Source organism: Fragaria vesca, linkage group LG7 (assembly GCF_000184155.1).
Source record: "Fragaria vesca subsp. vesca linkage group LG7, FraVesHawaii_1.0, whole genome shotgun sequence".
Taxonomy (NCBI): domain Eukaryota; kingdom Viridiplantae; phylum Streptophyta; class Magnoliopsida; order Rosales; family Rosaceae; genus Fragaria; species Fragaria vesca.
In genome coordinates, this window is record NC_020497.1 from 18,486,896 (window position 1) to 18,510,296 (window position 23,401).

The 23,401-nt window shown below is 41.0% G+C and overlaps 4 protein-coding genes and 3 non-coding genes across 7 annotated transcripts; 4 read left to right on the forward strand and 3 right to left on the reverse strand.

Moving 5' to 3' along the window:
- Positions 1 to 126: 126 nt before the first annotated feature.
- LOC101312676 (probable LRR receptor-like serine/threonine-protein kinase At5g45840-like) lies at positions 127 to 3,641 on the reverse strand. Its single transcript, XM_004307632.1, has 9 exons — positions 3,377 to 3,641; positions 3,146 to 3,284; positions 2,720 to 2,791; positions 2,471 to 2,614; positions 2,240 to 2,380; positions 1,537 to 1,949; positions 1,217 to 1,410; positions 999 to 1,131; positions 127 to 916 (listed from the first exon to the last, which is right to left on the reverse strand). The coding sequence occupies exons 1-9, from the start codon at positions 3,480 to 3,482 to the stop codon at positions 321 to 323; spliced, it is 1,938 nt and encodes a 645-aa protein (XP_004307680.1). The 5' UTR covers positions 3,483 to 3,641; the 3' UTR covers positions 127 to 320.
- A 669-nt stretch (positions 3,642 to 4,310) lies between these two features.
- Positions 4,311 to 4,384, forward strand: TRNAN-GUU. The gene has a single exon. It is a non-coding gene; the product is annotated as a tRNA-Asn (tRNA).
- Positions 4,385 to 8,370: 3,986 nt separating this feature from the next.
- Positions 8,371 to 9,078, reverse strand: LOC101304049 (uncharacterized protein At5g39865-like). The gene has a single exon (XM_004308905.1). It carries the CDS (start codon positions 9,076 to 9,078, stop codon positions 8,371 to 8,373), a length of 708 nt encoding a protein of 235 aa, XP_004308953.1.
- Positions 9,079 to 10,883: 1,805 nt separating this feature from the next.
- Positions 10,884 to 12,382, forward strand: LOC101304338 (ankyrin-2-like). The gene is made up of 2 exons (XM_004308906.1): positions 10,884 to 11,612; positions 11,993 to 12,382. Exons 1-2 carry the CDS (start codon positions 10,884 to 10,886, stop codon positions 12,380 to 12,382), a joined length of 1,119 nt encoding a protein of 372 aa, XP_004308954.1.
- A 188-nt stretch (positions 12,383 to 12,570) lies between these two features.
- TRNAA-UGC lies at positions 12,571 to 12,643 on the forward strand. Its single transcript has one exon. It is a non-coding gene; the product is annotated as a tRNA-Ala (tRNA).
- A 2,135-nt stretch (positions 12,644 to 14,778) lies between these two features.
- Positions 14,779 to 14,851, forward strand: TRNAA-UGC. The gene has a single exon. It is a non-coding gene; the product is annotated as a tRNA-Ala (tRNA).
- Positions 14,852 to 18,760: 3,909 nt separating this feature from the next.
- LOC101312970 (probable methyltransferase PMT23-like) lies at positions 18,761 to 22,134 on the reverse strand. The gene is made up of 8 exons (XM_004307633.1): positions 21,314 to 22,134; positions 21,009 to 21,158; positions 20,649 to 20,919; positions 20,430 to 20,543; positions 20,146 to 20,317; positions 19,663 to 19,899; positions 19,389 to 19,583; positions 18,761 to 19,213 (listed from the first exon to the last, which is right to left on the reverse strand). Exons 1-8 carry the CDS (start codon positions 21,719 to 21,721, stop codon positions 19,009 to 19,011), a joined length of 1,752 nt encoding a protein of 583 aa, XP_004307681.1. The 5' UTR covers positions 21,722 to 22,134; the 3' UTR covers positions 18,761 to 19,008.
- Positions 22,135 to 23,401: the final 1,267 nt, after the last annotated feature.

Below are 23,401 nucleotides of genomic sequence, written 5' to 3' on the forward strand. Positions count from 1 at the left end.
ATCAGAATTACTGAAACAGAGTTCCAGGCTGGAGTTTAAAAATGGCTTTGCTCTCTCTTTGATCCATCCACTGAACTCAACCAACACTATTTCGAGGACAGTGAAATGCTTCCGAAATTCATATTTGCCCCTGGATAAAGGTGTTTTCTCATTTCATCATAGTTGAATGAACAAATATACTATTTCACAAGCTGTGATTTTCACATTTTTTTACACATTTTATAGCTGAACAAGAAACACCGTAGTACAGGTTAACTAGATTTGACACCCTATCTCAGTTATATACAAGTAGAACTTACCTACAATCTACTGTTAAGCTTCTAGTTTGCGTCTGCAGACATGAGTTCAATCTCTGCCCACCAAAGAGGGGAGAGTTTTGGGCTTGCTGCATCAGGTGTAACTCCAGTTATCTCTCTCAGCCTTGCAGCGACATCGCTCATTGTCGATCTTTGTTGAGTGTCATGATGAACACAAACTCTTATTACTTCTCCAATTTGCTCCAGCTGCTCCTCTTGGAAAGATTCTAGAGTTGGATCTACCATTCCCTTGAAGGGATGCTCCCCACTCAAATAGTCAGAGGCCCAGTCTTGTGAGCCATTGTCCACTGAATAAGGGAGTCTACCCGTCACAATTTCAAACAAAATTACACCAAAATTGTACACATTACTTTTCAGGCTTGTTGATTGTGCATTAGAAAGTCTTGAGCCAGATGATTGCTTCTCGGCTTCAGCTAACTCATTCCAGAAAGTGACTTCTGAGACCTTTGGTGCATAATCTTCGGTTAGCAGGACAGCTGAAGAAGTCAAGTTGTTGTGAGCTATGGGTGGCTTCAGCTGGTGCATATGCTCAAGGCAGTAGGCCATTCCCATTGCGATTCTCATTCGCATTCTCCAGTCCAAGTGTTCAGCTTCTCTTACTGCAGTTTCAGTGAAAATAGATTAGACTTCTCATGCATCATCAAAACAAAACATATACAGCAACCACATAGTGACACTCACTGTGTAAATGCTCGAAAAGTGTGCCATTGGGAGCATATTCAAAAACCATCATTCTAGTGAAAGGTTCTTCTTCCTCGCAATATCCAATAAGGCTGACAAAATTCTTGTGGTTCACTTTTGTTAATGTCTCGATCTGAAACCATAACCATATGAACAATTAGGGCCTGGGAGATTACAAGAAACATGCACATCTTTTATAGCTTTAAATTCTTTAGTACCTTGTTCCTAAACTGCAACTCTAAATTGCTGCTCCACTCACTGGCAGATGTTGTGGCAAGGGAAGCCACAGCAATTTCGACACCACTGGATAATGTTCCTTTGTACACTGTACCCATTGGTGAAGAAGTACCTATAACATTACTAAAATCTTCACAAGCCGCTTGAATCTCTGATCTCTTAAGATTTGGTACACCTGCAATGAGAATCTCCTATCATGTTAGAAGAGAAACATTAAAAAGAACAATTTATCTAACATATAAGGGTGGTTTGACAGGCCCATGAGCATGGCAATTAATTATCAGCATGAACTTGAGCTTACAGAGATCAATTTTCTCCATTTTGAAAGAAGCAATACCAGTTACAAAGGCTTTCTGAAGCTGCCCGCTTAATCCTGTTGCCCAAGGATTGACAGTAGCTACCTTGTTGCATCCATAGAAATACAACCCAACAACTAAAATTACAAGAGAAGCACCACCCCCTATGGCTCCAGCCATTATCAAAACATGATGACTGGAACTTTTTTTCTTTAGGAAACTTCCTGGGGAAGGACTAGGAGAGGAAGTTGAAGGTGAAGCAGGTATGGTTGGAGGTGAAGGTGAAGGTGAAGGTGAAGGTGAAGGTGCAGGGAATGGTGTCTTTGGTCGTTTGTGGGGTGGATCCAAGCCAGGACGATTTGGAGGTGAGGATTCTGCTTCAAGCAGTCTCCCATGATGTTCAGTATTAGCAAAGTTCCTGGCAAAGATGCAACATTAGATAAAGCAGGACAATCTAGTGTTTCTAAATACATATATCAGACGTAAAGGCAGCAACAATGAACACATGAGTTACAAGAAATATGTTCAAATTAGTCAGAGACATATAATTGATACCGGGACATCCTATGACAACATGCAACAAACTCAATTTTCTGATAATATCAGTCACTCAGTCAGCAATAATTTCTAAACTTCATGGATTACTCTTCAGCACAGAAGAATCACACCTGCAGAAAAGTGGCTCACTAAGTTTGATAGCAATCATACCATGAATTGGATCTTTCATTGCAAGATGATTCTCTGTTTGCACCAGAAAGTTGGTTTTCGTCGACTTGATATTGCGAAAGCATCTCCAGTGCAAAAATTTCAGGAGATAAGATATCAAGGAGCCTGTTGTTGTCTAGTAGCCTGCAATTGAGCAGAATAAGAGTCGCTACAACAACAACATAAGAGAGAAAAATGACCTCAACAGAATTGAAGCTTTGTCACACAACTTACAGGATTGTCAATGAAAAATTGCTGCCAAGATCTACCGGAAGTGGTCCACTGAAGTTATTATATCCTAAATCCAACACCTCCAGTTCCTTCAACTCTCCGATCCCTCCAGGAATTATCCCCGTAAAGGAGTTGTTGCGCAAAATACTGTAGGAAAATATTAGCTGAGCAGGACACACCAGAAGAGCTAAGAACTTCGCAGAAATTGACTACTAACCATTACATTTGAGGCAATGGTACAAAAATACTTACATAGACTTTATATGAACAAGGTTTCTGAGCTCAGGTGATAACGTTCCTCCAAGACAAAGATCTTTCAAGTTCCTGCACACCATAAACATCTAACTTTAGAACCAATTAGGCAAAAAGCAGCAAAATTCAACTACCTTCAACTCTTCAAGTACAATAAAAGACTACCATAGTTCAACAAGTATCAAATTCAAGGTTTTGATTGATTTGTGATGGAATCCATGGAGCTATAAAACTAATTTGTAAAGCTATATTTAGTTCCCAAAATCATCAACTCACTTTAGTAAAGATGATAATGAAGCAAAAGAAAAAGGGATTACTGTAAGAACTTTACCCTTCCCAAATCTTCCAACCTGGACACTAATTTTGATCAACCCCAATGAAATCTATCATTCAGTAAATGAAAGAAGCAACAAAGAGAGTACTTACAAGACTACAACTTTTCCATCTGAGCATTCAACCCCAAACCAACAGCAAGGGTCAACCTCTCCATCTTCATCATTCCAATTCCACAAAGCACCAAATGGGTCACTCACCACTCTCTCTCTAAACCTCAAAAGCGCCAAACCTGCACAAAGACACAACCTTTAACCATTTCCCTTCACTTCCCCAAGAACCCAAAACACCAAAAAAAAACCCAGCAACTCAAATTTCCATTACCTTCATCATTCAAACACCAACACAAGCTCAGATTCTGAAACAGCAACCACACAACCACCACACCCAAAGGGTCTCTAAACCGATTGAACCTCCACTTATCGCTCATCTTTCACAAAATCAAAGCAAACCCAGTTACCAAAAACAGCACCACCGCCAAAAAAACCACAACTTTATCTCCAAAAACCAGAGTTTTGAAAAGGCAGCAGCCAGCAGATGATAGAGTAAAGATCAAAAAACGTGTAGTGCTCCTAGTTGCTAGCTAAATAAGACTTTAAACGCGTACCACTAGAGGACAACTACATATATTCTAAACAACAGAGTAAATCAAATCAAATGTAAACAAGTCAGAGGAAAAAGGTTCATACTTTACAATCAACCAAACCCAAAACGCGAAGGAGTCTAAAGAACTAGAGCGCACGGCAAAGCTTTTAGGAGAGTGGGAGAGAGCTTGAAATGGACAAGAAGACTACGCGCGCGCGTATTTTGGGTTGTAGTCAAGTCTTGCCGATTGCCAGCTATAACGACTTGTGGAATTATATACATGGAGAAATAGACAAGCAGCCACACTGTCTTATTTGTTTAGTTTTGACTCAGTAAAGCACTCATATTTTGGGATCAGTCTTTGGGTCGACACCTACCTCGAAATTTAACATCAGTCTTCTAAGAATTTCTATGGCCTAGCTATGAGTGGTTGATGATCATCAATTGTATTGATGTTCATCGTCAAAAACTAACCACTAACCACTAGCATCAGCATTGTCCATAGATTAAACATTTGTCCATAGATTAAGCTTTATAGAGTTCAGAAAACAAAGCAAGTTGGTTGGGATCTGGAACTTGATCCACTGTACACAGTAGAAGATGATTGAGGTCATTACATGTTTACTTTCATGGCACAGAAGATGGATTCTTAATCTCTTGGGTTAGCATCAAAGCTGGAATAGCTCAGTTGGTTAGAGCGTGTGGCTGTTAACCACAAGGTCGGAGGTTCAAGCCCTCCTTCTAGCGTAATATTATTCATGTCTAACCAGAAAAGCAAGTAATTAAACATGAAACATTATTGAGTGTTTTTTTTTTTTTTTTGGCTAAATCAATCCCATTTCTAGAATTCTTACAACCCAAGTTTTGCATCCTTCTACAAGCACACTAAAGAACTAATATCGCCTTTATAATTCTTTGGTTGCATGTGTACGTGGTATGTATCTGACTTTTTGTATATACATCTTAGATAAAATCTATCAAAAAAATACTTCAATAAACTATGGTTTCGATTCCACCCATAGCTATGGAAATGTGCCAAATCCAAATTTGTGGACATTAGCTATGTATTTGTTAATGGAGAAAGTCATTATTAGCGTGGAAGAATTAGCAAGATGATGTGTTTGATGTTGTCCTCTACTCAAGTCTAAACTTACAAATTGATGGCTTACTTACCCACTGAACCACTTTCCCATCGCATAAGGCACGTGTATCCAACAATCGAAACTCCGCATCTAACGGCGTCGTTTTAATAGTCCAATCGGTCGAGGCTGATGGGCTGGCCCAAGCGCAAGGTGAGTGTACTTTCATATGTCCATTGAACTTGGGCCCATGGCAAACGTGCCCTTCAGCTTTTTACTTTCAAGTTTTAGCACTTCACCAAGACTTCGGTTGACTTCAGCTTTCTTGATCAAATATTACAGTTCTTCACTTTTTTTTGGTTTATCACCTTACATTTGTAAATAATCTTTTTTGTAATAGGGAGCTATGTAGCTTAATAAACTGAAATATTCATAACCTTTATCAAGTTGTTGAAACCCGAAACATGGCGAAAATTTCAAATTCTTTCACGGTTTTATAATTGGTAAGAATTCTATAAATCGTAAACTTTTATTTGGTAGTTGGTAGCTTTTTCAAAATCGAAAACTTTGGTTTCTTATGGTAAGGTCAAAAATTAAATTCTACCGTTCATAACGTAATCCATATTCATTAAATATTACATCATATTCTACCAACTATAGTGCAAGTCTTATACATTGAATATTACACAGTTCAGTGTGCGACCGCAACGTAGTTATTTTCCGTTGAACTGAAAATATTGCATTCTATTTGAGTCCTAACACAAATGACCACATAGACTCTTTAAAGATTGCACAATAGTTAACTTAGTCTCTACATAATATCACAAACCTAGTTTTTTTTTTATAAATATTGAATTAGAGTGATTACGAGATAAAATCATTTGCAAATGTATATTTCTATGTTTTATTTGATGTAAAATATGCTTCTAACAGCATGCACGCGTTTACAATGATGATTTCCGGCATGGCATAATAAAACATGACTGACACATAACGAGACCATTCACATTACATGTTGTACAAGGAATAAATTCACCACCACAATGGATCCTATGACTTCCATCACATATTTTGCATAGCACAAACTTGAGGCCTCCACAATAGTCACACGGTCCAGAGTCTGCCTCCGGTAGCCATTGCATCATTACCTTCAGATCACCACTTTCATGGAGTTGTCTGATCTCTTCAACCCCACCAATGCATATCCCACAGATGAAAACCATAGGCAAAGCCAAAGTCCTATTTCCCGTAAGCTTTTGCAACTCGTCGGAAAACTTTGTGTCCATTGACAAATCTCGTTCTTCAATACGAACACGAAATCCTCTAAGAATTGATCGGACGACCTTACAATCCTCATAAGTCCTGCGGACTATACGTAGGCTTGTGTAGTAGATTACTACACGACGATCATCATCGTGTATTTTATTTGGGCGCGCAACATGGTGAGCCCACAAGCGAAAGACTGAGGTGGAGGTATTGGCCCGATGGATGATGGAGGATCTCCTCGGGGTGAGGACTTCGGGTTCGGGTTGGAACAAGCTTTGGATGTCTTTGAAGGACGAGCAAGAAAATCGCCTGCGCGAGTGTGGTGGTTTGATGGTTCCCACCTTGCTTGGCGATTTCAAATTCAACCATGATGGTGCAAACATGGTGATGAGACTGAGGGAAAGCTTATAAGAAAAATGGAGGAGTTTGGGTGGAGGACGAAAAGGGAGGAGCAATAGTAGGGAGGAGAGAAGTGAGACTGCTCGAAGTCAGGGTGGTGTGAAGAGATATTTAAGGCCAAAAACAAAGCCACTATTGGCCGGGGCAGCTTTGATACAAGAAGGATTTTAATTTTTGGTCCTAGATATATATGGGTAATTACAAATTTCCAAATAGAGAATTACTAAATAACGACTAATTTACTAAAAGAAGAGCAATCAATATTTACATTGCATCTGGTATGCACAATTATTTATCATTTTATGATTGTTTAAACTTAAAAAAGAAATAATTATTCAAAAAATAACTAGAAAAGAAAGATAAATATCGTAGCGTAAATAGATATATATCATATTTGGATTCACGTAATTAAATAAATAAAAAGTTAAATCTAAAAGTTTTCAGTCAATGATGAAGTCTACAATATTAGTTTGAATGCCACATAAAGTTATATGCATACAACCATGTTCACCTCTTACTGACCATGAAGTTCATGTTCAACCATTTTTAGATGCAAATCTAATAGTCGATCGGTTTGATCGATGTAATAAGCAGCTACAACATGTTTACATATATATGACCCACAGTCTCTAGCTACCCGACATAATTACCCACTGTATTCACCAATGAGTTTGAAGAATTAATTTCATTCAAACAGAATATATTATTGATTAGTTCGACAATTGGTAAGATATCCAAAAACCGTAATCCATTTGGTAGTTGGTATCCGACTAAAGGCCAAAAATTTCGGTTTTTAATGGCACAATATAAATCAAACCTTAGTGACCCTAACGTAATCTGTATTCATTAAATGTATTACATTTGACCAAACCGACTGAAATATCTTTTTTTTCTTTTTTCTTTTATAATATATTATGAGGTGAGTACTTGCTAAACTACTCGAAGGTACTAGAAACCCTAACAACGTTACGTTCTCTCAGACAACAAGTAATTTATGGAGTCATTCAAAAGAGTAATGTTAAGTGAACCAAATGCACACAAGTAAACTATAGAGTATTATTTATGTATGTAGAATACTCAAATCTACATATTAATTCAACATTCGTAAGATTTCTTTATACCGTACGGTCTGAATGTAGGAAGAGAAATATGTGGGTTGGTGGCCATCAAAAGTCGAAAATCATGGTTTGGTTATGGTAATGCCGAAATCAACAAAACCAAATCCTACTAAACCACAATGAAATCTAAACTCATTAGTTCTAATGATATAAGTTCGAGCTCTAACCTACTTATAACATAAACTCGAGTGATAATAACTTAATACTTTGGTTTTTTTTCTTTGTTACGTACGTATCATTGAGTAGATTACAGCAAAAACCTCAAAGAAAACCACTTTCCTAACCATCAAGTGATGAGAGAGCTGATGTAGATTCAACAATAATGCTTCGAAAACAGATCTTTTCATCTTTACTTTTGTGCCCTTAGTTTGCCAAGGCATACAACATTTGATTCTCTGTAAACATATCCGATATCTGGAGTGAAAACGATGGAATTGATGAAGTACGAAGTTGATGCTTTGATAGTGTTAGAGTTTACAAATTAGCTAATTGTTATTTTTCACAAGTACGTAGTCGATGGGTTCTATTTGATGTTATGATGAAAGTTGAAAACGTACATATATTCTTCAAACATCTCCAAATGAAATGTGATCGATGGGGTTTGCATATATATGAATAATCTTCACTCACTTATAGAGTGCAGATGGAACTTATTTTTCGTACAATAACAATAAGTTAAAACATGAGACACTTAAAAAACAAACGTCTCTAATTCCATTATAACAGATGATGATCGAACAAAAGAAAGTACAACTAGAACTTATGAATCCCAGATTAAACAGCTAGAAGAGAGCCCATTACACAACTCAGAGTCTCTCTATCTCTTTCTTGTTTTCGCCTTCACTCTAGGACTGTGAGCTAGCTAGCTTTACTATCCCACAGTTGAACATGAAGGGCAGGTAATCAGGCCATTCATGTTGCAGTCCATACAAGGGCAAAACCCTTCTTTCTGTCTATACAGTTTGTGGCTTCCGTCGCAAGTCTGGCAGAGAATAAATCTAAGCCCTCCACACACATCACAAGTTTTGGATTCCACCACCGGGAGCCTTTCGAGCATTGTCTTCAACTCGCCGCTCTCATGGAGCTGCCTCACCTCCTCAACGCCACCAACATAGTCCCCGTTGATGAACACCATTGGCAAGTTCAAGTCCTTGCTCCCAGTGATCTTCTCCAGCTCCTGCACATACTTGAAGTCCATTGACAGATCTCTCTCGTCAATGGGGACCCGAAACCCTCCGATGATTGATCTCACCACACTGCAATCCTCAAATGTCCTCCGCACCACGCGGAGACTTGTGTAGTAGATAACTACACGATGGTCTCCGTGTGGCACTTTGCAGCCACTTTGGCCCGCAACACTGCGGGTCCAAAGACGCAGGAGGACCGTGGTGGACATCTTGATACGGTTCAAAATGGAGGCACTCCTGGGGCTGAGGACCTCTGTTTCGGGTTCAGATTTGCAGAGGTCTAGGATGTCTTTGACGGATGAGCAAGAAAGGCTTCTATACGAACGAGGTGGTGGTGTGGGTTTGTTCACATTGCTCGGTAATTTCAGCCAAGAGGATGAGAAGATGGCCATGGAAATCGAGCAGAGGGGAAATGAACCTGATTAGCTTTTGCAGGGTGGTGTTTAGTGGGAGTCTGGTGTGCTATTTAAGGCGGAGCCAGAGCAATATGGGAAACCCTAATAAGGTAAGCGACGTTATTAGTACTAGATTGGAAAATAATACCATTACCTAAGTTGCTCAAAAATTTCAATATATGTTCGCAATTTTCAGTTACCATGTAAGTCATTTGTGCCAGTTGAATGCTAAGGCTGTATATACTTATGGTTTCAATTAAGTACAACCATGATGCATTGCATCCAAATGAAACAGTTAAGAGGGATTTGAGTATATGGGGGTGCAAATGAGTTGCAGAATGTAATGCAAAGGTGGCAGATATAATTCTCTACGTCCAAATTGGGTTGCTGCTGACTTGCGTCGTATCCCATTTGGCTAATTGCAATTGCTAATAACTTGAAGAATTCAATTCTACGAATTTGAATGGATATGGATCCCCATGTTCTTACTTATCCAATTTGTAACTAATCCTACGTCAATTTATTAATTCAAGCATGAAACCACCACAAATTTTGTGAGTAACTATACTTGAACGTTACTTCTCATTGAATTCAGAGTTTTGTTTATGTTTATACCCCATTTTTGAAAACAACTTAAGCATTGTGAAAAACAATTTAAGTATTTAGTTTACGCAATTGTGTCTGACTCGTGATGTACTTGTACATAAATAATGTTGTAGTAACGTTTCATTTAAATGATTAATTACATAGCGATCCGTACTAGATTTAGATTGAACACTATGTAATTAATTACTTTCGCTTATGACAGGGATCAATAGATTGATGTTTTCTCTTAAAATCAATGAAAATGTTAATCAACTATTTGCTTATCCATGATCCGTATATATCAATCTATTAGTACGTATATCCCAAAAGAAAAGGTTCAAATCACATGGTGTAATAAAGTTGGTCGAGTAGGTAGCATGAGATCTATGTTTAGTGTTCAAGTCTCACCTCTTACCAGTATGTGGCCAGATCGGCCAACCACTTTGAGAGTGTTCGTGTTCATCTGCTAGAAGATCAGTCTTCAATACACGGCAATATAGATTCGAAGATATATTAGATACCACTAATACATATGCATGGTAATCACTTGTATAATTAGTTATAAACGGTTGAGATTGCACCATGCACTTACAACATGGTGTACGTATACAAGAATATTTGTTATAAGCCCGACATAAGATTTACTTTGATGAGACATCTTTGAAAACATTAACCGGAATATATACTGACTGGATACATGCGTCTCTAACTCATTAACATAATCGAGGAGCTTCCTGCCTCACTCTTAATCAACAAAATGTTTTTGGCTACACCTACATAAATTTCTCGAGATGTCCTGAAGTTATTGTCTTACATTTATTCTTTTGATGAAATCAAGAATTTAGATAAGGAAGACATATCCATCAATGCAAAGAACATTACAAACCACCCATGACCCGTAGGAACTCAATTAAACTTCAAAGTTGAGCATTGATCGACTATCACATGACATTAGTCGGACCAAGACCCAGAAATCCGGCAGGGTCTTGTGCTGACCCAAACCTTACTTATATCTTCTCTTACGTCTTAAAACAAAAAACGTAATGTCATAGCCAAATAGGACAATTCCGTGAACGTAACACGTGGCTGGCGGGACCTACAGAATCACGTGAATTCGAACACGCGCCGCTACCCGCCAACTAACTAACCTCTCCATCGTCTCCCTCAAAACTCGCACACTAGCGACTCCCTTCTCTCTTCTCTTTCTTCTTGTTCCGATGGATGATCATGAGAAACTGGTCCAAGTCTCCGAGCAAGAAGTCCGAATAGACTTCGCCCTCAACCAGAAATGCCGCGCCAACGTCACCCTCACCTCCCTGATCTCCACGTGTCCCGTCGCCTTCAAAGTCCAAACCTCCTCCCCTCACAAGTTCCTCGTGAAGCCCCCCACCGGCGTCATCCCTCCCTCATCCTCCGCCACCTTCCAGGTCATCCTCAAGCCCCAGCCCCACCTCCCTCCCTCCTTCCCCCGCTCCCCCTCCGACCGCTTCCTCATCAAGGCCGCCCGCCTCCCCCACCCCTCCGCTGACGTTAACGCCTTCTTCAAGGGGCCCCGCCGCACAAGCGATTTGAAACTGAAAGTCGCGTTTGTGGGGCCCGTGCTGCTGAAGCACGCCGTGCGCGGCGGGGATTTGGAGGCGGTGAGGAATATTATCAGGAGGCAGAGGACGGTGCTGGCGGAGATGCGGCCCGCCGAGGCGGAGGAGCTGCTGAGAGTCGCGACGGGGCTGGACGAGCCGGAGAGGATGATTAATTTGCTGCTGGAGGCCGGGTTGAGGATCGAGGCGGCGGGTGTGAGGAGAGATGCGGTGGATGAGCGGCGCGTGGCGGAGGCTTCTGATCGGTTTGCGAGCGTTTTGGGGTTGAGAGAGGCTGGACCGTCGAAAGGGGAAGGAATCAGGTTATCTAAAGATCACGGGCGTCGACGGGTGGGTACTGGCAGTGATGTGAGTGTTACTTCCTTAGTTATCCTAGTCTTGCATGCACCTGATTAAGCATTTTTGTATTTCTGGAAATTCTGAGGCAAATGCTCCAATTATTTTATGGTTACAAGCACCTTAGGACCTAAGAACAAGCATATAGAAACAAATCATATAACTTTTGGGATGATATACAAATAAATCACAATGTAGACTAGTGGTTTCGTTATAAATTGTCTTGGAGATGAAGCTAATCTCGCTCTGATCTGTTGTTGGTTACAAGGTTATAGACCCAAATCAATATGAGCTAGGACACTATTATCATATGTATGTATGATAGACAAATAATCAGAATGTAGGTGTAATGTTTTTGATATGTTGTTGTTTGGGAGATGATTGAATGAAATTTGCAGAAGCTAGAATTGGGGGAAAAACTGTTGATGGCAGCGCGAATCGGGGATTTGAGAGATGTTGAACTGTTGTTTCTCGAAGGAGCAGATATTAGCTACTGTGATCAATATGGCTTGACAGCTCTTCACGCGGCGGCCATTAAAGGGCACAAGGAGGTTGTTCAGATGCTGGTCGAATTCGGGCTAGACTTGGAATCCAGAGACGGGGAAGGCCATGCGCCGCTGCATCTGGCAGTTGTGGGGGGTAACTTGGAGACGGTTGAGATGTTGATACAGAATGGGGCTAATGTCAATGCTAAGAGCAAGAGTGGGGCTACTCCTTTGTACATGGCCACAGCTATGGGGTATGATGATATCATTGAGTTTCTTATCAGCAGAGGCGGCTGAGATTGAGAAAGAAGCTAGGTAGTCGCTAGTAGCTGAATTGTGATCAAGACAAGGATTTGAATTGGAGTTGTGGGAAAAAGATGAAGAGGGATACTTGTAGGAAGCTTCTGTTTTAAGCTCTGTGTACCACTATCATGTTTTCTGGTTCATACGGTTATCAAAGATTGCTAATGATTTAGTTGTCAAATGGGGATGTAGCTCAAATGGTAGAGCGCCCGCTTTGCATGCGGGAGGTACAGGGTTCGATCCCCTGCATCTCCATTTTCGTTTTGTATTCATTTTTTAGCAGATAATTTCAGAAGAGAGAATAATGAATATTGCCCATTCCTCTGAATATAAAGTACAATTGATTTTTTTTTTTTCCTTTTCTTTTGACAATAATTCCTCAAAGATGTGGTGATATTGCCCATCGTGTTACAGGAAGATGAACTGATGAATTTCTACTCAAAATTATTGAAATTTCAACTCAAAATTCTGAGGAAATTAGCATTAACTTAGCAACTACTTTAACTACAAAAAAAAGAAAGAAAAAAAGGCAACTTCATTAGACTAAACAAGAAGGTTGCACAAGGTGAAACCTAAATTGTCAAAGATAAACAGTCTTTGTTAACTTGTTGATCTAGTGGTTGCAGTATTTTGACCTGCACTCGAAAATAGCTTGCACATATTATTCTTCATCGAGATGAACGGCTTCTTTATCTTGTGCTGAAATTTTGCCAAGGGTTTGAGTTGCATGACTTTGATATGCTTATTGCTCTCATGTATTGTTCTCCTCAACTCATCATTGTTCATTGTCATGTCTTTTTCTAATGAGTCGTCAATTGCAGGATTTTTGTTTATGGGTAAATCATCATCGTAAATAGGCTCTTTCTCAACTTTACTACGTCCTTCACGTAGTGTAATCTGAAGCTCGACTTCAAATTCATCGTTTTTAACCTTGTCGATTTTCTTTTGCAGGCTCTCCTTTTTCTTCTTACATTTATCTAAGGCATATAGGTCAAGCAGCTTAGGAACAACTTGTAGAGGCGTCTTCGCCTTCGCTGCTGCACTATATTGTTGAGACTTTTGGAATTGTGCTTTGACCTTCTTCTCAAGCTCTTCCTCCTGTTCCTGAAGCTTCCCCTTTGTCTCTTTTAATTCTTCAACAGCCTCGTCTCCTCGCTTATCTCCTTCATAGATCGTGAGCAACAAGCTTGCTTTTAGTTTCTCTATCTGGTCAAGAGACATCGTTTCTCAAAACACAAACAAAATTGGTCGTAATGACAGTACTTTGAAACTCAAAACCCTAAAACCACTGGATGCTAGCTTGAAGAATGACAATAGTAAACCCACTGGATCCTTTTTATAGTATCAACTTAGTTCGTTTCCTAGTAGAATATGGAGAACAAAACCTAATGGTACATCACCTAAAATCTGGACAAGATCTGGAAACTAATTCCAGTCCTAATAGGATATGCAGAAATACAACCATAATCCGAGAAATTTCCTAACGTTCTGGGATGGGAAATGAAACTAAATACCAAAGTAAAATGAAATTCCCAATTTACCCGCGTTATTTTGAAGTCCTTTTAACTTCACTCACTCCCTCGAGCTCGATCTCTGTCACTCCTCAACTCCGAAATGTACGGCCTCCTCTTCCTCCTCTTCTCAACCGCCGCAGTCTCCGCCTCCTCCTTCCCGGACCGCTTCACCTCCTTCTTTACGTCCAAATTGGGTTGCTGCTGACTTGCTCTGTATCTCTCTTAAAACTAATTGCTAATACCTTGAAGAATTCAATTATATGAATTTGAATGGATATGGATATGTTCTTGTATATTTATCCAATTTCTACTTAATCCTACGTCAATTTATAAATTAATCAAGCATGAAACCACCACAAATTTTGTGAGTAACTATATTTGTTACTTCTCATTGGATTCAGAGTTTTGTTTATGTTCATACCCCATATAATGTTTTTGATTATGTTGTTTGGGGGCTGGTTGGATGAAACTTGCAGAAGCTAGAATTGGGGGAAACACTGTTGATGGCAGTGCGAATTGGGGATTTGAGAGATGTTTAACTGTTGTTTCTCGACGGAGCAGACATTAGATACTGTGATCAATATGGATTGACAGCTCTTCATGCGGCGGCGATTAAAGGGCACAAGGAGGTTGTTCAGATGCTGGTCGAACTTGGGCTAGACTTGGATTCCTATGCATTCTTGTCTTGAGTTGTGATCAAGACAAGAATTTGAATTGAAGTTGTGGGAAACTATGAAGAGGGAAACTTGAACGAAGCCACCCGCATACTCGAAGCTCGTGTTTTAGGCTTTACATCCCCACTTTCATGCTTAATTACAGATCAATATATTTTAGGTTTATTATTATTTAACCTTGGCAATGGTAAGGATAACAGTTGGGGATGTAGCTCAAATGGTAGAGCGCCCGCTTTGCATGCGGGAGGTACAGGGTTCGATCCCCTGCATCTCCATTTTCGTTTTGTATTCTTTTTTATTTTTTAGCAGATAAATTCAGAAGATGATGGATGGGTTTGAAACAGAAAATTTCTCTTTGAAAGAGAATTCCATAAAAAGATGGTGATTTAAAAATATTTTTTTACTGAAAAGAAGATATATAATAGAAAATTCCGTATTACATAATAAGGAAAATAATGAATTATTAAGAAAGTTTACAGAGCTCCTTTTATCTAATGTGACTAAACAAAGTAATTGCAAGTTTGAAACCCTAAATTGTTGCACAAGTTTGAAACCTTAAATTGTGAAAGACTTGGTTGCGGAATTTCGACCTTCACTTGGAAACAGCTTTGCATAGATTATTTAAACGCTTCTTCAAATTGTGCTGAAATTTTGCCAAAGGGTTTTTAAGCTGCATGTATTCACCCATAAACAACTCATCACTGCTCGTTATCATGTCTTTTTCCAGGGAGTTATCGTTTATGGGTGAATCATCATCATCATCATCATCATAAGCAGACTTTTCTTCTTCTTTAGTACGTGCTTCTTGTAGTCTGATTTGAAGGTCAAGGCAAAACTCATCATCTTTACGCTTGTCGATTTTTCTTTGATAGCACATCTTCTTCTTTTCACATTTAGAAATGGCACGTATGTGAAATAGGTTAGGAAAATATACAGGACATATGGCATTCTCTGCTACTGCTTTAGCCCTTATGTATTCTGCTTGAGCCCTTTTGTATTCTGCTTGAATTCCTTGGTAGTCAACTTTTTTTTTGTAGAAACTTTTGGCATTCTGCTCTGAGCTTCTCCTCAGTATTTTTCTTTTATTTCATTTTGTGCTTTGACCTTCTCCTCAAATTTCTCCTCCTGTTCTTGAAGCTTCGTCACTATCCTTTTCAATTCTTCAGTAGGCACAGCTTCTCGCTTATCTCTTGTATGGGTCATGAGAGACATGCTTGTTTTTAGTTTCTCGTGATGGTAAATAGTAATTTATTTTTTTCTGAACGCAAACAAAAACAATACGATCTTCACAAATCCCTTCAACAACGACCTCACTAGGCGTACGTAATGACAATACCTTGAAACTCAAGACCCTAAAACCACTATATGCTTGAACTAATTCTAATGACAAGAATAAGCCTTGTACTGCCTCCTTTAAATAGTATCAGCTCAGTTCGTTTCCTAGTAGAGAAAATCTTACGTGCAACGGTCGTGCCAGTTGGACTGTGCGACCCACCAGTCACAACACGGCCGTGTTTTACTTTTTTTCATTGTTCTCACCTGTGTTCTTCCTTCCTCCGGCGAAGCTTCTTCTTCCTTCGGCGAAGCTTCTTCTTCCTTCCTCTGGCGAACTTCTTTGGGATGTTTGGATCTACAACGAGTCAACGATGGGTGACAAGGATTTGTGGCAGCGGGTTTTACACAAGTTGGTGGAGGCGCGGCTCGACGGCAGCAGGTTTCTGCAAGGCTGCAGCGGGTTGTATCGAGCTTAAGCGGTGAGGCTTATGGTGGAGGCGGCGAGGGTTGCAGGTTTGAGGCGATAGCGGTGGCAGGGTAGAGGGACCTGTTATGTTTTGATCGGAAGAAAGAAGAAGCTTTGCCGGAAGAGGAAGGAAGAACGCAGGTGAGAACAATGAAAAAAAAAAACACATGTCGTTCTGTGACTGGTGGTAACACAATCCATCTAGCATGACCGTCGCACACGTAAGATTTTCTCCAAAAGCAAATATTACACACTACCGAAATCTAGACAAAAAATGGAAACTAATTCCAGTCCGGGTAATATATGGAGAAATCCAACTAAATCCAAGCACGAAATTTCATACGTTTTGGAATGAAAATAAGGATGCCAAAGTAAAATGAAATTCCCAAATTTACCCGCGTTTTACTTTGATTTTGAAGTCCTACCTCACAGTACTCTAGCTCTGCTCAACTCCGAAATGTACGGCCTCCTCTTCCTCCTGCTCCTCTTCTCCACCGCCACCTCCTCCCCGGACCGCTTCACCTCCTCCTCTCTCCTCCGTCACAAATCCAAAGAATACTTCGAGCTCGGCCGTCCTCTCCCCTCCGATCTCCTCCCCCTGTCCTGCTCCCGCCACGTCCTCACCCACTCCTTCGCCAACACCATCAACGGCCCTCCCTTCTCCTCCCCCTACTCCCCTCCACCGCCGTCCTCCTCCGACTGCTCCTTCGACTGCTCTCCCCCTTGGTCCCACGTCGCCCTCGAGTTTCGCGCCAAATGCAAAGGCGAGCAGTACGACCGCATCGCCGCCCTCTGGCTCGGCGGCGTCGAGCTCCTCCGTACAAGCACCGCCGAGCCGAACAAGAAAGGAATCTTCTGGAAGGTTCGCAAGGACATAACGAAGTACTCCTCCCTCTTAACCCGCTCCGATCTAAACCTCACCATGATGCTCGAGAACGTCGTCAACCGCGTCTTCACCGGCGTCTACCACGTCGAGGTTGAGTTTCTCTATTACAAGCAATACGTCGCCGTTTCGGAGCCTAGGGTTTCCTCGATCCTCGTGGATCAAAATCTCGACGGCCGAAATTTGAGGATCGTTCCTGAGGAGCCTGCCGATTTGATCGTCCCGATCACCGACGACGGCGACCGAGGGTTCTGGTTCAGAATCGAAAGCGAAGCGGATTTCCCTTCCAGGCAAATCCGAATCCCTCGGAACACACGACGTGTCGTACTCGAGCTCTACGTCTCGTTTCACGGCGACGACGAGTTCTGGTACTCGAATCCGCCGAATCTGTACATCACGACGAACAATTTGACCACCGGAAGAGGAAACGGAGCTTACCGGGAGGTTTTCGTGACCGTCGACGGCGAGCTGGTGGGGTCGGAGGTGCCGTTTCCGGTGGTGTTCACCGGCGGGATCAATCCTCTGTTTTGGGAGCCGGTGGTGGCCATCGGAGCTTTCAACCTGCCGTCTTATGATTTCGAATTGACTCCATTTCTGGGGAAGCTTCTGGATAAGAAGCCTCATAGCTTTGGGATTGGAGTGAGTGATGGAATTTCATACTGGCTTCTAAATGCCAACTTACACATTTGGCTGGATCATAAATCCAAGACTGTGCATGCTAAATCAAGCTTCTTTCCTTTGCCGGCGATCCAGCTGAAGCGTAATGCCCAGTTCAAATTGCTGGACGGATCGTTCAACATCAAGGCGCAGAGGAGGACTGACTTTGTGGGGTGGGTTTTGTCGAGCTCAGGCAATCACACCACTATGTTTTCGCAGAAGTACAAGTTCACGAGCTCGATTAGCTTCGCGAGGAACGGGACTTACAAGATGGTGAAGCAGAAGGTGAAGGCTGATAAGGAAGTGAAGGTTGTGAGGGAGGATGGTGTGGTGGTTCTTAGGACTAGGGCGAAGAGGAGGTACCCTATTGATGTTATTACAGCCACTCTACCGGGTAAGAAGAAAAATACCTATGTGCTTGTCACCAATGTGACGCATTCGATGAAGGAGAAGAGCTTGCATGGGGGGTATCTGAGCCGCGTTAACAACTTTCAGGATTCGAGAGGGTGGATGGAGGTCAGGGATCATGATGTGCTTTCCGGAACTGCAGACACGCAGCAGAGTTTCGGATACAGAGATGAGTTTGGCTGCTACTCGCGCACTATTGGCGTTGTCGATGGCAGCCTGACGAGGGATAATTCCAGCTTCAATTGTCTGTCTACTGCATGATTCTGATCTCCCTGCTCTTAGATTCTTTCCAAAATTTCAAAGCTTTCAAGTAGCTATCTATGTATGTGCTTCTTTCTAGTCTAGTCTGGCTTCAGGGCCACTTCATCAGATTGTAATAATGTATAGCTCTGAGAACCTGTGGAATTCTTATGCATTCTGTTAGTCGTGTTGTCTCCACAATCAAAAAAGGAGAGATTGTAAAATGAATGCATCATCAATCCAATGACTTGCATCAACTTATAACAATTCTATTTGTAACTGTGTATCCAGTAATGCATCATACAATTTGACTATGTAACTTGACCAATATCATTTTATTATTGGTAAGGGTATAAATTTCTATCTGAGTCCTATGACTTTGGCGCTTCAATTTGAGCCGTAAAAAAAAGCTTTTCAACTGTCTGATTCTTTGTTACAGATGATTAACATATAGATATATATAAGCTTGTACAGGGAAAAAAGCTCGCAAAAGCCAACTTAATTCATGATCTACTTGCAAATCTTGCCGGACGCCAGAAGCCTTTCTGACCGATAAGAACTCGATCTTGATGGACAGTTGAAGACCACTGAAGCGAATGCAAGATTGGCCTCAGCTTGTCTATCATTTCCATTGTATCTTGAATCACTATATATCCATTAGGCCTCAGTATGCGATCCATCTCTACCACTACATCTACAATGTCGCATCTGAAAAAAATGAAGACTATTTTATCCAACATTGTTGAAAAGAAGTGGGTGCAGATGAAAAGATAAGGATACACAATAATGCAGTACATATATTCATTGAATGTCAAACTCAGGTAGGTGCCAGAAAACTGAGCAAAATGTTTGAAGGGCATTGTAGCAAGAAATCAGTATGTACCTTTGAGAAAGGCTTTCAAAGAGAAAACTTGAATGCAGTAGATCATAGGTTCGAGGGTAGGTACTCAATGGCTCGCACCAGTCATGATAGAATCCAATTAATCCTCTATCAAAAATAATAGGCAGAGTATCTGGTACATGAACCGGGATGACATTTATTACCCAGAGAGGCCGATCGATAAGTGCTGCAGCAAATCTGTAAAGTAAAGCTTCAATCAAACAACAGCAGCACTATTAAGATAAACAAAATGATTGGATGTGGAAATATAAGTTACCCTCCATAACCAGCATTCATATCCATTACATTCCGCACACTCGACCAGTTTATAGCAGCATTATTCAGGTAGGAATTTGACACAAGTGCAGACCAATCTTTAGTATCCTTGTAGAACTTCTCCTCGGATTCTGGCTCAGGCGACAAGCTTAGAGGTTTACTGCTAAGCCGCTCCGGCCAGGGCACAGGCCAGCTATATCCAGGTAGTTGGGAAAGGCAACGACTAAGTGGCACATACCTGTAAACCAAAAATCTAGATGATTAAGTCAAGTTTTATGTTGGCCCAAACCTATGTCTTCTATGCTTATCATGGCTTGCAAATTCAACATGTGTAACAATTTCTATTCAAAAAATATAAAACTTAAAACGAACTCATCCCCAAGGGGACACCACACCTGCATCACTCTCACTAAAGTAACAAACTAACAATGAGCAGCAACATCAATGTCACTTTGCTGGGAGAAGATACATTCCAAAAAATTACCATGAACCAAGTTTCTTGTCTTTAGGATCACACACAGGTGGATCAGGGTTTTGACGTTCACTGTAGCAGGAAGTAGAGTCAGGCTTCTGATATATTACGAGCCCAATTCCAGTTGAATCAAAAGACTTAGCAACAACCTTCCAGCACATTGCTGTTGTCAGAGCTACCATAGCTGCAAGAAAATGTATGAATATCCAACCTTCCAACAAATATTACTGCTAAACTCTACAGTGAACAAATGATGTCAGACAGAGAGAGAGAGAGAGAAGGGTCAGCTTACGAACATTTCCATACTTCGCGATCTCTTTCGTTATCATCACGATAAACTGGTGTAGCAGACCATATGAAAAATCCCCCGGGCCTCAGAATCCTGTTGAGCTCCAATAGTGGTTTCCCGCCTGTACAAATAGAACTCATCAAAAAAGCAAAGAGAAAAGGACAACCAGTAACAAGAAAAGAAAATAACTTGACATTTGATACTAAGACTATTATAGACAAGGTACCATCTGCATCCCAGTGTACTCTACACCGTGCACAATGAAGCAAATCAAAAGCATCATCCGGAAACGTTAGCCTTTGTGTTCCGATAACCGAGAGAGTTGCAGGAATCCCCCTTTCAAGAGCAAACTGTATCTGAGCTTCATGCTCATCTTTTGGCGCAAACGACATGGTGATAACATTCTTATCCAGCAAATACCCCCCAAAGCTAGCAACCCCACAACCGACATCCAAAATAACCCTTATATTCTTCCCCCACTCAATAGCCGGCAAAGTCTGCATCCACAAACCAAATTCAAATCCAACAAAACCATTACAAAATCAAAAGCATTAACTCGCGGACGAATCGCAACAGTCACACTTACCTTTTGAATGTACTCAATGTAGTGAGTAACCCCATCCTTGAACTGAGTACCGCCTCCCGGAAAAACAAGATAATCGCCGGATTTCCTCACCCAATTTTGATCCTTCTTGTACTCAACCAGCTTCGGATGAGGTACATTGTCATACCATATCTAAACACACACACACAAATATAACACCATCAATTCACTACTGAATGCTTAACTACACAATCTCTCACATTTTCGCAACCTCCGAATCACATCTCAAACTCAATTTACACAGTCGTCACCATTAAAAGCAAATCTTACCGAACCAGAAAGCTCACCATGTCCCTGCTCTTCGGCCACGGAACCTTCACCTTGTAGCCTCTCGGCAACGGCGGCAGGCACCTCAGGCCCGGCGCCGGGCAATGCCGCTCGCGGTGCTCCATGTGACGGCGCGACTTCAAGGCCTTGATCGCCTTCCAATTATCCAGGCACGGAATGAAATCGACGGCCAGCGGGCCCGGGCAGAGAGCCCAACTTATATTCACGGCGGCAATTTTACCGTCCGAAACGCCGCCGTTTTTGGCGGTGGATGCGATAGGAGAAGAGGAGGAGGAGGAGGATTGGAGATCGTGGAGGGGGTAGGGGGTGGAGTTGGAGAGGAGGAGGAGAGTGACGCAGACGAAGAGGACCGCGAGGGCCAAGAGGAAGGGGTACTTTTTCTCTTTGAAGAAGACTGAGATTGCCATTTTGGATTTGATTTGAGCTCTCTCTCTCTCTCTCTGTGAGAGTGGGGAATTGAAATGGGGATGGAGTATTTAAGAGGGTGATCAAGGATTCGGGATCGAACGCGGTATTTATACGAGGATTTCGAAATGTCGGTATTTCATATTTGTAATGACAGGTGTTCGTACGTGTCTCGTGGTTATTATTTTATTTTTAAAAGCACCTATTTTTTCTTCTGATTCATCTCCAAGTGCTTCTGGTATAAGCACTGCACCGAAAGCGCGTTTGGATCAGCTTCTAAAATGTTTACAAGAACTTCTCATAATTCAATTGCAGACAAGTGCTTCTGACCCTCCTATAAGCAATCCCGAACAGCTCGTGCTAATGTTCTCATCACAAAAACACTGAGAAAAGTGCTTCTATATTGCAGTAATCACTTTTAACTAAAGCCAGTACTCGAAGCAATGCCAAACAAGCTGCAGCATGCAAGCTTCTTTACAACGAGTTTTACACAACACCCGGTATAAGACCAAGAGCACGTAGTTACATAAGGAAATAAGACCTTTCCCGTGTTTGGGTGAACATGGTTTGGATTAGTCCCAAAACAAATGGCTTTTGGGATTTTGCATGATTGAGAGCATATATTGAAAACCATCGGCCTAATGAAAAGACTCAAACGAGTATAACCTATAAAGCAGAATTTGGATGAGAAGATATAAGAAAAGAAAATGCATAACCAGAGGCGGTATCAGACACGAAAGTTCCTCCATGAATTTTGAAGTAATAAGGTGTGATAGGTCTTGCTCGTTGGGCCGTTTCGCTTCCAGAAATGTATAATAATAGTCATTCGGACACCGAACGTCAAATCTGCAGCAAACCGGGTTTGGACCTGCAACGATCGATTTGTTCCTCGATTTGTTCTGCCATCCGTCCTACATCATAGTCATATTCCAACTACATATCCTGATTGCATAAGGTTAAGACACACATATGAAATATCCTATAACAATACCAAAATTTAATACCAAATTACGTGGTATCCTACGGCCTAGGTTGCACGGACACGGACACGGCGACACGACACGGCGCGACATGCCGAAACGGCAAAACTTAAAAACTGAGTTTTCGATACGGCTTGGACACGGCAAACAAAATTATATATTTATGTATTTTTAATAAATAAAAAATATACTAAAATATGAAATAAGTTCATTACATTACCAAATAAAGTTCTAAATTCAATCTATTTCATAACCATAAGAAATAAGTCAAGTGCATAACTAATAACATTAAAAACAGTAGACCTCTAGTACCTAAAGTATAACATTAAAGAAAAACAAACTTGAGCAGTAGCTTGTTTGCAAACAAGGCAATCTATAGCACAGTAGCACCTAATAGACAAGAAGATGAACTAATAATAATTATCATATCCATAATCCATCCAAACTTTTTATTCCAGAATTGATATAATATAAAATGAACAGAAAATTTACCTCTCATCTTCAAGACTCCATCTGGTGAAGAGATGATCTAGAAGAGTCGGCAGAGAGAGGAGAGAAGAGAATCAGTCAAGAGATCGAATGCCCGTCTCTCCTGCGTGTGCCCTAGTTAGGTAATTTTTTTTAAAAGTCTGAAACGCTGACGTGGAGTGTCGCAATGCCGTGTTGTAGCCGGTCAACGTGTCCACGACGTGTCCGAAAAGT

Coding starts and splice junctions, on each gene's coding strand:
- LOC101312676 (XM_004307632.1), bottom strand. CDS start 3,482: ATGAGCGATAAGTGGAGGTTCAATCGGTTTAGAGACCCTTTGGGTGTG. Junction 2,792..3,145: donor GATGGAAAAGTTGTAGTCTT/GTAAGTACTCTC, acceptor TATGGTGTGCAG/GAACTTGAAAGATCTTTGTC. Junction 2,615..2,719: donor CTTGTTCATATAAAGTCTAT/GTAAGTATTTTT, acceptor ATTTTCCTACAG/TATTTTGCGCAACAACTCCT.
- LOC101304049 (XM_004308905.1), bottom strand. CDS start 9,078: ATGGCCATCTTCTCATCCTCTTGGCTGAAATTACCGAGCAATGTGAAC.
- LOC101304338 (XM_004308906.1), top strand. CDS start 10,884: ATGGATGATCATGAGAAACTGGTCCAAGTCTCCGAGCAAGAAGTCCGA. Junction 11,613..11,992: donor GGGTGGGTACTGGCAGTGAT/GTGAGTGTTACT, acceptor ATTGAATGAAAT/TTGCAGAAGCTAGAATTGGG.
- LOC101312970 (XM_004307633.1), bottom strand. CDS start 21,721: ATGGCAATCTCAGTCTTCTTCAAAGAGAAAAAGTACCCCTTCCTCTTG. Junction 20,544..20,648: donor AGTACACTGGGATGCAGATG/GTACCTTGTCTA, acceptor CTATTTGTACAG/GCGGGAAACCACTATTGGAG. Junction 19,214..19,388: donor TTTGAAAGCCTTTCTCAAAG/GTACATACTGAT, acceptor CATTTTTTTCAG/ATGCGACATTGTAGATGTAG.